This window comes from Leptidea sinapis, chromosome Z (genome assembly GCF_905404315.1).
Source record: "Leptidea sinapis chromosome Z, ilLepSina1.1, whole genome shotgun sequence".
Lineage (NCBI taxonomy): Eukaryota > Metazoa > Arthropoda > Insecta > Lepidoptera > Pieridae > Leptidea > Leptidea sinapis.
The window spans coordinates 29,357,782-29,371,793 of NC_066312.1; the positions used below are offsets into that span (position 1 = coordinate 29,357,782).

At 34.9% G+C, this 14,012-nt stretch overlaps 1 protein-coding gene across 3 annotated transcripts; it reads left to right on the forward strand.

Moving 5' to 3' along the window:
• The first annotated feature begins 1,349 nt into the window (after positions 1-1,349).
• On the forward strand, positions 1,350-11,981 carry LOC126979236 (isoaspartyl peptidase/L-asparaginase). 3 transcript variants are annotated; one of them, XR_007732780.1, is made up of 8 exons: positions 1,350-1,615; positions 1,703-1,904; positions 3,069-3,265; positions 4,984-5,085; positions 6,540-6,708; positions 8,836-9,119; positions 10,237-10,338; positions 11,662-11,707. XR_007732780.1 is itself a non-coding variant. In XM_050828510.1 (7 exons), exons 1-7 carry the CDS (start codon positions 1,562-1,564, stop codon positions 11,832-11,834), a joined length of 999 nt encoding a protein of 332 aa, XP_050684467.1. In that variant the 5' UTR covers positions 1,363-1,561; the 3' UTR covers positions 11,835-11,981. The 3 variants fall into 3 exon arrangements, 1 of the variants encoding a protein (XP_050684467.1); XR_007732781.1 differs by having other exon boundaries at positions 8,836-9,214; positions 11,662-11,698; XM_050828510.1 differs by lacking the exon at positions 8,836-9,119 and having other exon boundaries at positions 1,363-1,615; positions 11,662-11,981.
• Positions 11,982-14,012: the final 2,031 nt, after the last annotated feature.

The window sequence follows — 14,012 nt, forward strand, 5'->3', positions numbered from 1 at the left end:
ACCGGTACATACAACTGACTGCAAGAGACCAGCCTATGTTAACCGCTCGAGAGATATGTTTGAAGCTACAAAATTCAAGTAATGTTAACTAATACAAGAAGGGTGCGAGTTTACCGTCGGCCCGGAAATACTGAAAGGCTCAGGTGCATTCAGGAAGTTCATACATACAGCGGCTCAACAGTTATGGTATGGGCGGGTATTATTAAGAACAGGCGAACTGAGCTTGTTTTTGTAAATGGAAACATGAACGCTGAAAATTACGTTGAGGATATTCTCAGACCTTATGTCTATCCATTTGCACAAACCTTTGACTCCGATCTTACGTTAATGCATGACAGTGCGCGTTCACATACAGCTCGGCGAACCAGTCAGTACTTGGCAACGGAGAACGTCCGTGTATTGCCCTGGCCTGCACAATCGCCAGACCTCAACCCCGTCGAGCATGCATGAGACATGCTCCAGAGACGTGTTTCAATGGACTTGGACGGAGTGACAACAACCCAACAGCTGAAGGATTTGCTACAATTCCATTGGGAGCGAATAACGCAAGATGACATAAACAGTCTCATTAATTCAAAGAATAATCGTTGCCGACAAGTTTTGAATAGCAGAGGAGGCACAATAAATTCATTTTGTTTAAAAATTGCATTTTGTTAAAAAAAATTTTAGTTGCTTATATACCTTAGTTTCTGCAGTATATTCTAATATTGTTCATTTCTGTTATTAAAAGAACTCATACAGACAACAGCTGTTATTTTTACATCATAGGACCCTAAAAATATTATTTTAAAAATAAAATACAACGTTATAATGTGAAAAACCATCCTAAAATTTAAATTAGTTAATGTTGCTTACACTTTTTTAATGTGTATATATACACATATATATCAAAGTATCAAAACTATTTTCCACATAATTTTTAGTGTTTTAGTTGTGTGTGTGTAAATTTCCCGCTTATTTCGACTGCCACGACTCTGCCTACTGAGCTAGAGGTCCGGGTTCGCATTCCGCTAGGTGCAAACATTTAAATGATGAATATGGATGTTTATAAGTATTTATGTGTAAGTTTGTATTAAATATATTCATAGACAGGTTTTCCCAGTTTCCTGGATTTCCCCCCGCAAACCTTATGTATTAGTTTTAAGCATAATAAAGTTTTATCCCTCAATACGTAGATAGGGTTGCAGATATAAGTTCTCTGAGACCTACATATATAAGGCTTAATTGTAAATTGCTATAATAAGTAGATTATAAGTAATTTTGTATATATTTTATTATCAAATATAGAAATTTGATTTTTTTTTATTAAGTATATTGTTGACGTCATGTAACCATAGTACAGGCACAGGTACAGGCTATGCCTTGTTTGGGGCAAGATAATTTGTGTACAAGTGTGTCAATATCAAAGAGTATAATAATATATAGGGAATATTATTATTATTACATTGTAGTGTACACAATAATTAGTGTCCCTGTGCATTGTAGTGATAAGAGATAATAATACACAATAAACGACTACAAGATTTAAATTATTATTTACTCAGTGATAACTGATAATAATATGAATTTTATTGTTATGATAACAATTTTCATATATTTAAATATTATGTTCGGAGTAAGTAGGCTTAGGGACATATTGTGACGGACATCTTTTTTTTCGATTAATATGTATATTATAAACCTTTGAAAATTATGTGTATAGGTTAAATCAGGAAAAATGCAACCTATTATTATTGTTCACGGTGGTGCTGGTGATATACCAGAAAGTCGTATCAATGGGAAATTGGAAGGTGTGAAAGAAGCTGTCCGAGTCGGCTATAAAATATTATCTTCAGGTGGCTCGGCACTTGATTCAGTGGAGGCCGCAGTTGTTTCAATGGAAAACGATGAATATTTTAATGCAGGTAATTATCAATATGAATTAATGTAATTTATGTGTAGTATTCTTAGTTTGCAAGTAAAACGCATATATCATGTTCAGCAGTAGATTAGTATAAAATAAAAACAAAATCATGGTTTCTTAATAATGATTTTGTTGTTGTTTGATATTACTCCAAAGTTTGGTGCATGGGACAAAATATTATCTTCTTGTGATTTTAAAATGAGGGATTAAAACCCTTTTCCAATAACCCTAAAATTACGTTTTTTCCTGCAAAATTTACCTTATTATGTGCTAATGGATTTGTTGCCAAGTTTCTTTTATATATGTAATTTTTTAACTAGCTGCCATCCTCAATGTCGCCCACATGGGACACTAAGCAGCAAGAATAATATTAATAGTCTACTAGTAAAGCTCTTATTAAAATTCACACAGTTTGAATTAAATGTAAGGTTTTCATTTTCCCCCGACACACACACATCTTTAAATATTTAATGTTCATATTTCACTTTGGTATATGTTTATCACATGTATTAATTAATATTATTATTTTTTAACACTAATTTTTAGTATTATGCAGATACTAAAAATAAAAACACAGGTTGTGATTGTTGAATAGTAGCAAAGGCATTTTTTCAAATCCAGCTGGACCTTTTTGGAATTTGGACTCCACAACTCATCCCAAGAACATGACAGGTGTTTACCGTTAAGTCAGCTCTCCTTTAGAAAACCATATCCTAAGCTACTAACCATACTGCAAGTGACAATAATTATAGATATATATATATATATATATTGTATGTATAACAAAATTCAAAAGAATTTAATGTGTGGTAAAGGTCACTATAACATAATTTATGACTTTCTTATTGATACCATCACATTGGGAACAGAGCAACCACCCTCAGGCTATTTAATTATAAATTTTATTGTATGATATTACATTGTAACCATTTTTTTATAAAAAAAAAGAAGTCCAGTGAGCTTTTTGTGCCCATTCTTGTCTGGTGTGTGGCATACTTTTTCGAATGGGTGGTAGTTTTTGCCTTTCCATAAGCGATATCATATCCTATTTTGAATCAAAATATTTAAATTTGAATTGATTCAAAATTGGCCACCAGTTAAAAATATCATCCAATGTTAAATGTCTTTAAGTGAATAACACTTTAAATAGGTTTTTAATCTGCAGGCTATGGTTCAGTTCTTAATGTAAGGGGTGAAGTTGAAATGGAAGCAAGTATTATGTGTGGGAAGAACCTTGACGTTGGTGCTGTGACACTCATAAGAGATTTTAAGCATCCCATCAGCATTGCACATAAAGTGCTGACTGATTCTCCACATTCCTTGTTGGGTGGCGAAGGTGCTAAAATATTTGCTTTAGATAAGGTAACTATTTATTATCTTGTTGTAATATTTATCTTAACTCTCATGACTTACTTTTGATAACAGTTACAGTTTGATATAATAATTTAATCCTTAAATTGCATTATGTGAAACAGAACTATTGCTCTGCATTGCTTTCATGACAGCAGCACAAAAAATATTTTAATGTTTTTAGCTAGTTAGTATGGGTAGATTTTTTAGTCTCTTTGGTGGATGACCTATTTTTTTTTTATTTATTTTTTTTACACTCAAATAAAGTATTTTACAATTTTACTTCAATTTAGGTACAAACATAAACCAATTGTAACAAGATTCTAATCATATAATGTGTTTTCATATCTGCTTGGAATTTAAGAAATCCAGATACCAGCTCATGCTATTTATATTTATTTATGATATTTACACTTTTTGAAGGTATCCATGTGGTATCGTACCGTAAACACCGCACAAGGAAGCTCATTCCACAGCTTTGTAGTATGTGGAAGAAAGCTCCTTGAAAACCGCACTGTGGAGGACCGCCACACATCCAGTTGGTGAGGATGATATCCTAACTTGTGGCCGCTACTGTGTGGACCACGGAACATACGATGAAACTGTTTTCTTTTAAATTAAAGTTTTTTTTCGAACTTTCTTGCCATTTTGTTTGCTATTATAGGTACCTATCCATCGAGTCGACTCATAATTTACGAATAATATGGTGCGAATTTGTGTATACAGCTGTTATATATAAATGACTTACAGAATTCTTTATATTTTTGCACACCACCTGTCTTGTATATATTGTGTATGTCTGACTGTATTGTCTAATACACACCACAATGTTAGCTAATAATATCAATAAAAAAAACTACGTTTATAAAAACCGACTTAAAAACTGAAAAGTATCAAATAACTAAAAATTTAATTTAATATACCTCTTATGCAAACCTTTACCTTTAATATTAATAAAATACTATTATTTATATGTGCTACCTATTGATAGGTTTTAAGTCAGTGCCAGTTTTTTTAATTATTTTTTACGTTTTAGTGTCATTTAATAATAATGTATAATCAACCTGAATGAAAACTCCAAAAAAAAGCCGTACACAGACAACAATTATGTAATCCAGGTAGACGAAAATTTTCATATAATTGTTCATAAAATGAAAACTACTGGGCCAAACTATGTAAAAATTTTATAGGAGGAAATGGCATCTATTTCGCATCAAACAAAAGAATTACGTAAATCGGATCTTAAATCGCAGAGTAATCGGTGTACATACAAAAACAAATAACCGATCGAATTGATAACCTTTTTGAATAATGGTTAATAATCGAGGTCTAACCTACATCAATAATTTTTATGCCCATAAACTTAACGGGGATTTTTCTTGTAATTGAGTATATTGAAAGATGGTTTAAATATTCTTCTTTCATTATATTTTGGTGTGAGGTGATGGTTTTGCTACCAATTCTCAAAATGAATAAAACTCACTAACCAGTAACCACAATGTTAGTCGTTCCCGCAAAAATAGTGAAGTTTTTGTCTTTGAATTGAGTCTATCGAAACTTCAAGCAATTCTTCAGACTGATTCGGTTCTTCTGCCATTTTATAATGGGGTCACAACTTTTGGTAGCTTTGGGTGGTGTTAATGGAAATATTATTAAAATTATTGTTGTGTGTTGTCACTCACAGACCCCAACAACTAAGTCAGTCAGTAATTGGATATTGTTATTTGCAGGGTTTCGAAACTGTACCACCAGAGTCACTTATAAGTGAAAATGCGAAGCATGCACTTGAGAGCAGCAAAAATGAATTTGGAAGAACCGAAATTGGTGTTAAGGTATTAATTATACATTAAAACAAGTTTGTGCTTGATGCAGAATTGAAAATATGGCACTGGATCTAATTAGTTGTAGTTGAGCTTTGGAATATTCAAAGATTGTTTTCCGCAGGCATCTGGTATCTAGCGTAAGGAAAAATCTTATGTGCGGGTGTTCAATAGAAGTTTGGTTATAAAATAACGGACCAAATTAAACTAAATTAACTTTAACACTAGTGCTATATTTATTTAGGTTAATAGCGAGTTAGGCCTAATTACTTGTATGATATGCACGCCCATTCTTATACTTAAGCTCAACCAGAAAACAATTTAGTTTTGTCTGTGTAATTTTGTTTCGTCTAATCTTTGTAACAGCTGATTCAATTTTAATGGGATATAAACTTATCCCATATTATAAACTTAGGCTATAATAACTTAAAATTATTTTGAATATAAAACCAATAAGACAGAGATCTTACATAATTTATAGCAATGACTTACACACACTTTCCTTCTCCATTACTCCACCTACAATTACTTGAATAATAACATGTACAACTTCCAGTTTTCAGTGAGTTCCATCTGTTATTGAGCTGCTGCTACTGTTGTTGCCAAATAAGAGAACAAAAATATGCTTCAATAAAAACAACAATAGCCAGAATTTATTTAATTCAAATTCCCCAAAGTCTAACACTACAATAGCTTGGTCGGATCAGTGGTCAAAGGCCTTACATCTTGCACACACACAATAGTTTTAACATACAACTTATTCGCACTTATACAGTGCCTACAAACACAAGGTTAAATTATTGTTAATCAAATAATTTTCTTTAAAAAATGCTATCATATTATACAGGTGTAAAAAAATTACATCCTAAAAGTAGGGAGTTGCAATTGGACCATGATTCTGAATATATTATCACTGAACATTTAAAAAAATATTATTCGAATAATAATTGTTTATATTCAGATATTGCATGAGTATATCCTTTAAAATATTGAATTGCTTAAATTTATGCGTTTCTTTACGGGAGTGTAATGTGTAAGCACGAAGAGAAGATTTAAGGGAGGTGATCAAAGTGCTGTATGCTACACATCCGAGGATAATAAAAATTAATTAGTTTAGTTTGGCAAAAAAATATAATATTATGTATTGAAGCAACATATTGAATGCTTGGCATTCTTCTTAGCTTTTTATGAAAAATATTTTAAAAGCTGTTACATAGCTTGTCTATAAATCAGTCAAAATATTCCACAACTTGACAAAAATAACAAAAATGCGTTTTTCTCCCTTTTTATAGATATAATGTCAATGTGTAATGTCATGTTGTTATAATTTGTCAGTTTGACAATCATGCTGAGAGTAAGGAGCGAAATATGTAAAATTTTTATAATATTTACTATACGGAGCTAATTAATTATAATATATTTAAAATATAAAAAGACTATGTTTGTAACACTTGTGATTTGGTCAGGGTGACGTGGGGACCGTGGGGGCGGTCGCTATCGACAGCAACGGGCACATAGCCGTGGCCACGAGTACCGGCGGCATGAGCGGGAAGGCTGTTGGCCGCATCGGAGACACGCCGCAGATCGGCAGCGGCACCTACGCTGATGATCAAGTCGGCGGTGTCTCCACCACAGGTGCTGTATTTGTGTTTCCTTAAGGCTTCATACTTTCCTTTCGCCTGATTCCTGCCGCAGATTTTTTTTTTGACAATAAGGAACGAGATGAGCGAGGACGGGAGAGGACGTTCAGCTGATGGTAATTGATACGTCCTACCCATTACAATGCAGTACCGCCTAGGGTTCTTGGAAAAACCTAAAAATTCTGAGCGGCAACATAATTTAGCTCGTCACCTTAGAACATAAGATGTTAGCTCTCATTTGCTCAGTAATGGTCTCAGTTGCGCGTTTTTTCCTTTTTCTTTCTTAAAAACTAAACAATCACAAAATTTTCTGGTTAAAAATAAGTAGCTTCGATTTGGTTAATGAGTTTCTGCTGGTTGGAATTTAAATCTAATGGAGAGTTAGTTCCAAGTAGACGACCCACGGCTACGGCCCTGGAACTTCAGACAGAGTGATATTTTCTATAGGCGCTTCGATTTTATGTTCCATATAAAATTGATTGAATTAGCATTGGAGCAATGGCTTTGCTTTGAGTTTCCCTGCCAGACCGAATCAGTAATGAGGAGATCCGTAAAAGATCCAATCAAAGTCACCGACGTAGCTCAATTGGTTGCGAAACTGAAGTGGTAGTGGGCAGGGCACGTAGTTCGACGTACAGATGGCCATTGGGGCGATCCTCGAATGGCGACCACGTACCGGAAGACGCAGTGGTTGGTACGTTTTAGCGAGACAATCGCTTTGTTTAGCGGCCAAATTAAGACGGTCTCGCGGACAGATCGGTTTTGCATATGACACGGTCGCGTAATAGAAGGTTACGAACGGATTGGTGTCGTGTTAACTTAACTTATTAACTTTGTAATTATTGTACTTCACGAATTAAATACTTACTTCAGTAAACAATCTACTTTTTAATTAGACGTCAAGATTTCCCACCTTCTTCAAGGTCAGGGCACTGGGCGACAGCAGTAGGCCCCTCACAAGATGGGCCGATGATCTGGTCAAGATCGACGGAATACGTTGGATTCAGGGTAACGCAGGACCGATCGTCGTGGACATCTTTGGGGGTAGCTTTCAAATTATTATTATGTATGTAGGTTTAATTTACGCTTTATATTGCCGTGGTGTTACAAGAAAGATTGGGCCGCGCTGATAACATACCACTAGGAAATCTCGTAAGTCCTTCCATCCCATAATAAAAAACCTCTCGCGCCTCCATAGAACCTTCTGGTGTACTATCGATTCAAAAACTTTCCCAAGAGCTGGTAGGATGGATACTGGACGATAATATGAGATGACATTTTTCTTTCCATTTTTGTGTATGGGTGTTACGCGCGCCTTTTCCCATATTGAAGGGAACACACCAACACGTATAGATTTATTATACAACCTACACAACAGAACAGATAAATTTTCAGCACATTTAGTTAATACAATGTTGGGAACTTCATCCATGCCCATACCTTTATATTGGTTTAGTTTTATTGAATTTGTAAAAATCTCAGATTCACTTATTGAAATTTTACCTAATGAAGAGCAGCTTTCAGATGGAATATTTATGTGCAAATGGGTTGCTGTTCCTGGGGGCTTAGCCTTATATACTGATTGGAAGTATTCTTAAAATAGTTCGCATATTTCTTGTCCATTGGTTGCCATTTTGGAGCCTAGGAGAACTTGGTGTGGTATAGAGCCATTGTTGCGTTTTAAATTATTTATAAAAGACCATATGTATCATGTAATAATGTGACGTGAGGGAGCAGGTGCTATAGCCAACGCGGTAACAAACGGCACACGTTCTACCCTCGAGACCTTGCAGGAGACTGAATCCCGATACCCCGTGCATGAGTTACAGTAGTGAATGCGGCCAAATTTTAGAAATAAATTTTGGTCTTTAGAATTTTTTTTTTTTGCAAAATGTAGATTATTAAATTGTCTATCCATTAGTGTCAGTAGCAAAATAAAATTATGTTTACTTCACGAAGAGATGCTCGATATTAATCATTATTTCTCTGGTTTCGTTGTCAGGAGATTAATTAAAAAAGTACTTCTTTAAAAATAATATAATGGAGTCGAGATTATGTAGAAATTAAATGTATTTATTATGAGTTGATATTTCTTTTAAATAACAGTTATGTTTTGTTGTAGAGTTTTGCAATTGCGAGTTGAGTGATATCAATGCTAAGCAATTACTTATGAATCAAATCCGGAAAATGCAAAAAACTGATTTACCAAGAAGAATTGGAGTGGAGGAGCATTTGATACATTTTCTTTCTTCTGAAAAAGATTTAATAGATTAAATAGAGACATTGGAGTGACTCCGAGTACCCAAATAGACGCAATGCAAGAACTAAAACCTGCACCCACAAAATAACCTGATGTACAGCCCCAGCCACCCGCAAAGGTGTTGGAGGTGGCCAAGCCAACCGCAGGTGTGTTGGAGGTGGCGGGGGAGAAGGAGCTCCTCGAATATATTTGCATCTAGATAGATATCTACACTTTTTGGTTTGATAGTCACGACAAAAAGGTTAGACGCCTACTAAATCAGTGAAACTATCATAATTATGAGAGAACTTACATGTCTCTTCACGATTGCACGTTCCTCGTATAAAATCACGACATATATCTTTAACATTGGTCTGTACCATAGGCTCAGAATGGGGTGGTGGCGGCTCTAAGGGTGGCTGGGCCACTTCCGCCTCCTCTGCAGATGGTGCCACCACCTAAGCTACCTCTGCAAATGGCTCCACCACCTCCACTACCTACATCTTTACCATATGGCGAGACCAACAATTTTCTATTTACACACCCACCACCAAATATAAGGAAAATAGATAGATCATTTTCCTCTATACAAGCACTTCCAGCCAGCACTTTAACATCACCACTAAAACGATGTTGGAATGCTGTACAACAGTGTGCCAGTGTTTTAGAACAAAATAGTTCGGGAGTCATTGCCTAAGAGGTCCAACTTTGATATAACAAAGTCCCATCTTCAGGAAATGGCAAATAACGTGCAATTATTGAACATAAAAGTTGACACTCTTCTCAAATTTTCACAGATTGATAAAAATTACAATATTGTTCACTCACAGATAAGAAACACATTGGAGCCAAATCCTCCATGTTCTCCAAGAGTTCCTCATTTGTCACAGAACTTTGCATACCATACATTTACCATACAGTGTACACTTGAGCAACTTGCAGATGTATTGACAAAACCAAAGAATATTATCTTACATATTAGTTAACCCATCTGCGATAATCCACCTCACTTCGTGTACTGTGAACAAGTTATGATAAATTAAACTGGTATCTCTTTAAATTATTAATTATGTTAGCCCCTTTTATCTGGGTAACTGATTTGTTGAAATTACTATTTAAAAGTATAAATGAGCGTTTGTAGTCGTTGATTGTGTTTTTCCATTTCAATTACACCTCAGGTGCCTGAAAGTATAATATTTTGAGATGTCTAAAGATTGTTTGATACTTTCACTTAAGTATACATAAAATAAAATAAAATGATACATAATTTTTTTGTAATTACAGGCCATGGTGAATCTATTCTGAAGTGTTGCGTGGCTCATAGCATTATTAAGTATATGGGGGGTGGCAAAGACGCAAGCACAGCTACGACGCTCGCTATCCAAGGTAAGTCTTCTAAGTGAACCATTATTGAAGCTATAACCACTCAATTATAAACATAGGCTTACGATATATGCATTCCTTTTGAAGTGATAACTTCTTATGATAGGTTAAATCGCTTCGTAACGTAACGCGTTACGGCGCCATTCTGTCTGGTTTCCCTTTCTCTCAAGCATACGGCACCGTTGGCAGGCTCCTCCTCTCTCACTCTAACGGCTAACCAATTGTTACATTAAATAATAATACTAATAATGTACATACACAAAATTCTAATGTACATATTCAAGGATTGTAACTAAGAATAAAATATATTTTTCACCTTTTTCTGCGAGCGTGAGGCAAAGTGATTTAAATTTCGAACCCCACGTGGTGCGTTCCGAATCTCATTGTCACAAAAAAAAATAATATCTTAATTGTTTCTCTTACTTATAGAACCTATAACACTTTTCTCGCTAGTCGAGGTGAAGAGTTGTGTTTCACACGAGAGCAAAACTTTTTGTCTCGTGCCTTTAAATCACTCACTACATCAGTAATCTATATTAGAATCACTCACTAGTGATTCAATTCTAGACTACTTCGCCAACTCGTCGTTTAAAGTCAGCACTGGCAGCAAAAATTTACTTTGCTCACTTGTTGAACAAATAACTATTATAATATAAAAGATTTTATTAATAAATAACATTTCCTTACATTATCATATTAATATATAACATTTAAGTAATAACCTAAGTTTTCTCAAGTTAAACAACTTCAATATTGAATAGTTTAACTTATCACTTATATCGAGCGTTCCGAGATGCACACTTTTTTTTATTATTATCAGTATAAACTTATCATCCAAAAAATGAAACAGCACTGCATGTACTATCCATTTGCATTTTAAAAGTAAATTATTTTTGATAAAATATTAAAAAAAAACGCTTTTTACTGAACTTTGAGTTGAGCTGACAGAAATTGAATTAAAGTTAAATTTAACTAACATCCTACCAAATCCTTATTTTTAATATCGATACCTCGCTCCCTCGTTGCTGGATTTAACTCATTCAAAATCAAAGTTGGGAGATGTTTTGATTTTTCAAATGATAACTTTTTTATTTTAAAATTGTGCCAAAATGCTTACACTTTGATCATTTATAGGTCCTAATAGACTATGACAGATATATTGAGCACACTATGCTAATGCACGCACTCTACCACAAAGTATATACAAATCACGAGTGTAGACGTAGCTTGTCATGCACACTAATGTAATAAACCTGGCCTGTTTTCATCAGTTGTCTAGCAGCGAGAGGTTCTAAAGCCACATTTATTAACTTTGATAATTTCCAGAAATGACCAAACGTCTCAACAACACAGCGGGTGCAATAACTTTATCCAAAAGCGGAGATGTCGGAGTGTACTTCAGTTCCAACAGAATGGCGTGGGCATATGTTAAAAATAACAAAATATATTACGGAATAGATCACGATCAAACTCTTGTGACTGATTTGAACGAAAAATAAGAAAAATTAGAAACATCATGGAAATTTGAACTTTAATATTTTCTGTATTTAATATTATAATGTAATCCAAATATATGAAATGTGAATTGTATGAAATATTTGGTACTTTTGTAAACTTTTTAATAAAATTTACGTATATTGCTTTTATATTTTTTTATCATAATTTAAAAGTTATTCTTGGCTTCCAAAGACTTCTAATCATTAATCCTTTCTTACAAACTCAAAAAGCAAGTTTTACAACCCAGTTACATTATCTCTGGGTCTGACGTCGATGACGTCACATCGTCGCTTCGTTGCGGTGTTCAAAACAAGCATCACTAAATAATATTCTAAATATTATTACTAATAAATAAACTACGTTTAAATAAAACACTTTTAAAGCATTAAAACACGTTTAATTGTACTGTGTTTTTACATTAGATTTTTGCGTAAAAGCAGTCTCATTGAAAACGAGATCTGGAAATGTCTTGAAACGTCGGGTTAACTAAAATAAAAATGTAACTTTGATGCAGAAATTTAATGTAAAAACACACTAACAATTACACGCAATTTAATGCTTTAAATGTGTAACACTCGCGTTAATCATAGAAAATACAAAATAAACACGATTTTTTATGGCAGAGTATTCGTTGTGTTTGAACACTGTGCTGACCACACTTTGAATACAGTACAATCCAATTATCTATTAAAACGGCTTCACTCGCGTTATTGTCGGTACCGACTAGTTTCGGGCCATCCGGTGGTCTTTCGTCAGGGTGAGTGTGGTGGGTTCGCGATAACGTCCCACCTCTTACTGCGGTCTTGGGCTCGTAGTGCGCGGCTGGACAGGGCGGGAGGCGCGAGTTGCGCCGGTGATGACGAGCACGGTATCACTGACACTGTGTCACTATTGGCGTCCACGGGTGCACAGAATGTACTCACAATATCCACTGTGAACTGATGAACCACCTCCGAATGGTCCGAAACTAGTCGGTACCGACACCGACAAAAACGTGAGTAAGAGTGAGCCGTTTTAATAGATAATTTAATAATGACTCACGAAAGTTTTAATAATTGAACAATACAATCCACTTACCCCTTTAAAGTAACAAAAACTTTGTAACTAGCTTGTCGTTTTTCATTATTTGCATTTCAATTGGTAAAATAAAATACATCGCCGACGAAATGTTCTAAAAAAAGACTGAACATTACTGCCACGAATTTAGGTGTTCAATTGAATGAATGTTTCAATGTTATAAGTTAATGTATACCTATATAAAACGCCGCTCGGACATTTTTGACGACCTTCTAACAGGCGATTAGGAGTCTAGTTGTTTATAGTACGTCAATGCTCATGGTTTGAAAGATGTAGTGAATAGGTAGATTATTGAAATGATAAAAGCAGGAAATGGACCTAAAAATCGAGATCTTTAATCTGATTCCTGCCGCCGAATTCCACCTTCGCACGACCCGCCACAAGTTAGGATATCATCCCCACCATCTGGATGTGTGGCGGTCCTCCACAGTGTGGTTTTCAAGGAGCTTTCTTCCACGTACTACAAAGCTGTGGAATGAGCTTCCTTATGCGGTGTTTCCGCGACGATACGACATGGGTACCTTAAAAAAAAGCGCATACTCCTTCCTTAAAGGCCGCCAACGCTCTTGTGTTGCAAGAGATTGTGGGCAGCGGTGATCAGTTAACACCAGTTGACCCGTACGCTCGTTTGTCCTCCTATTCCATAAAAAAAAGCTCGGCTTACCAATTCAGGATTACCACTGAATATTCGTATTGGCCTGTAATGCTGCAAACGACGGCACTCGGAGTCCATTAGAACTGCGATATAGATATTTTATCTTTAAACGAGCTATTCTTCTATATATATTCTGAATCTCGGAAATGGATCGGATTTTAATGAAATTTAGTATACAGCTAGTTTCGGGGGCGAGAAATCGATATAGCAAGGTTTCAATTAAAAAAAAAATGTTTTATCTGTGTTTTAATGACAAACAGCTACAATAACATTCGAATACAAAGGTAAATTTCGCCACTATATACAAGACTATATTAGCTCAGATGGGACATTGGGTGATTAGAAAAGCAGAATACTCCGGATCGAATCCAGATGTCCTTTTATTTTTTTTTATGGTTAAAGTTGTGTACATTCTTAAAAATCCGAGCGAGGCTCGGTCGTCCAGATA

Coding starts and splice junctions, on each gene's coding strand:
- LOC126979236 (XM_050828510.1), top strand. CDS start 1,562: ATGAATTTTATTGTTATGATAACAATTTTCATATATTTAAATATTATG. Junction 1,616..1,702: donor ATTTAAATATTATGTTCGGA/GTAAGTAGGCTT, acceptor TTATGTGTATAG/GTTAAATCAGGAAAAATGCA. Junction 10,339..11,661: donor TACGACGCTCGCTATCCAAG/GTAAGTCTTCTA, acceptor GATAATTTCCAG/AAATGACCAAACGTCTCAAC.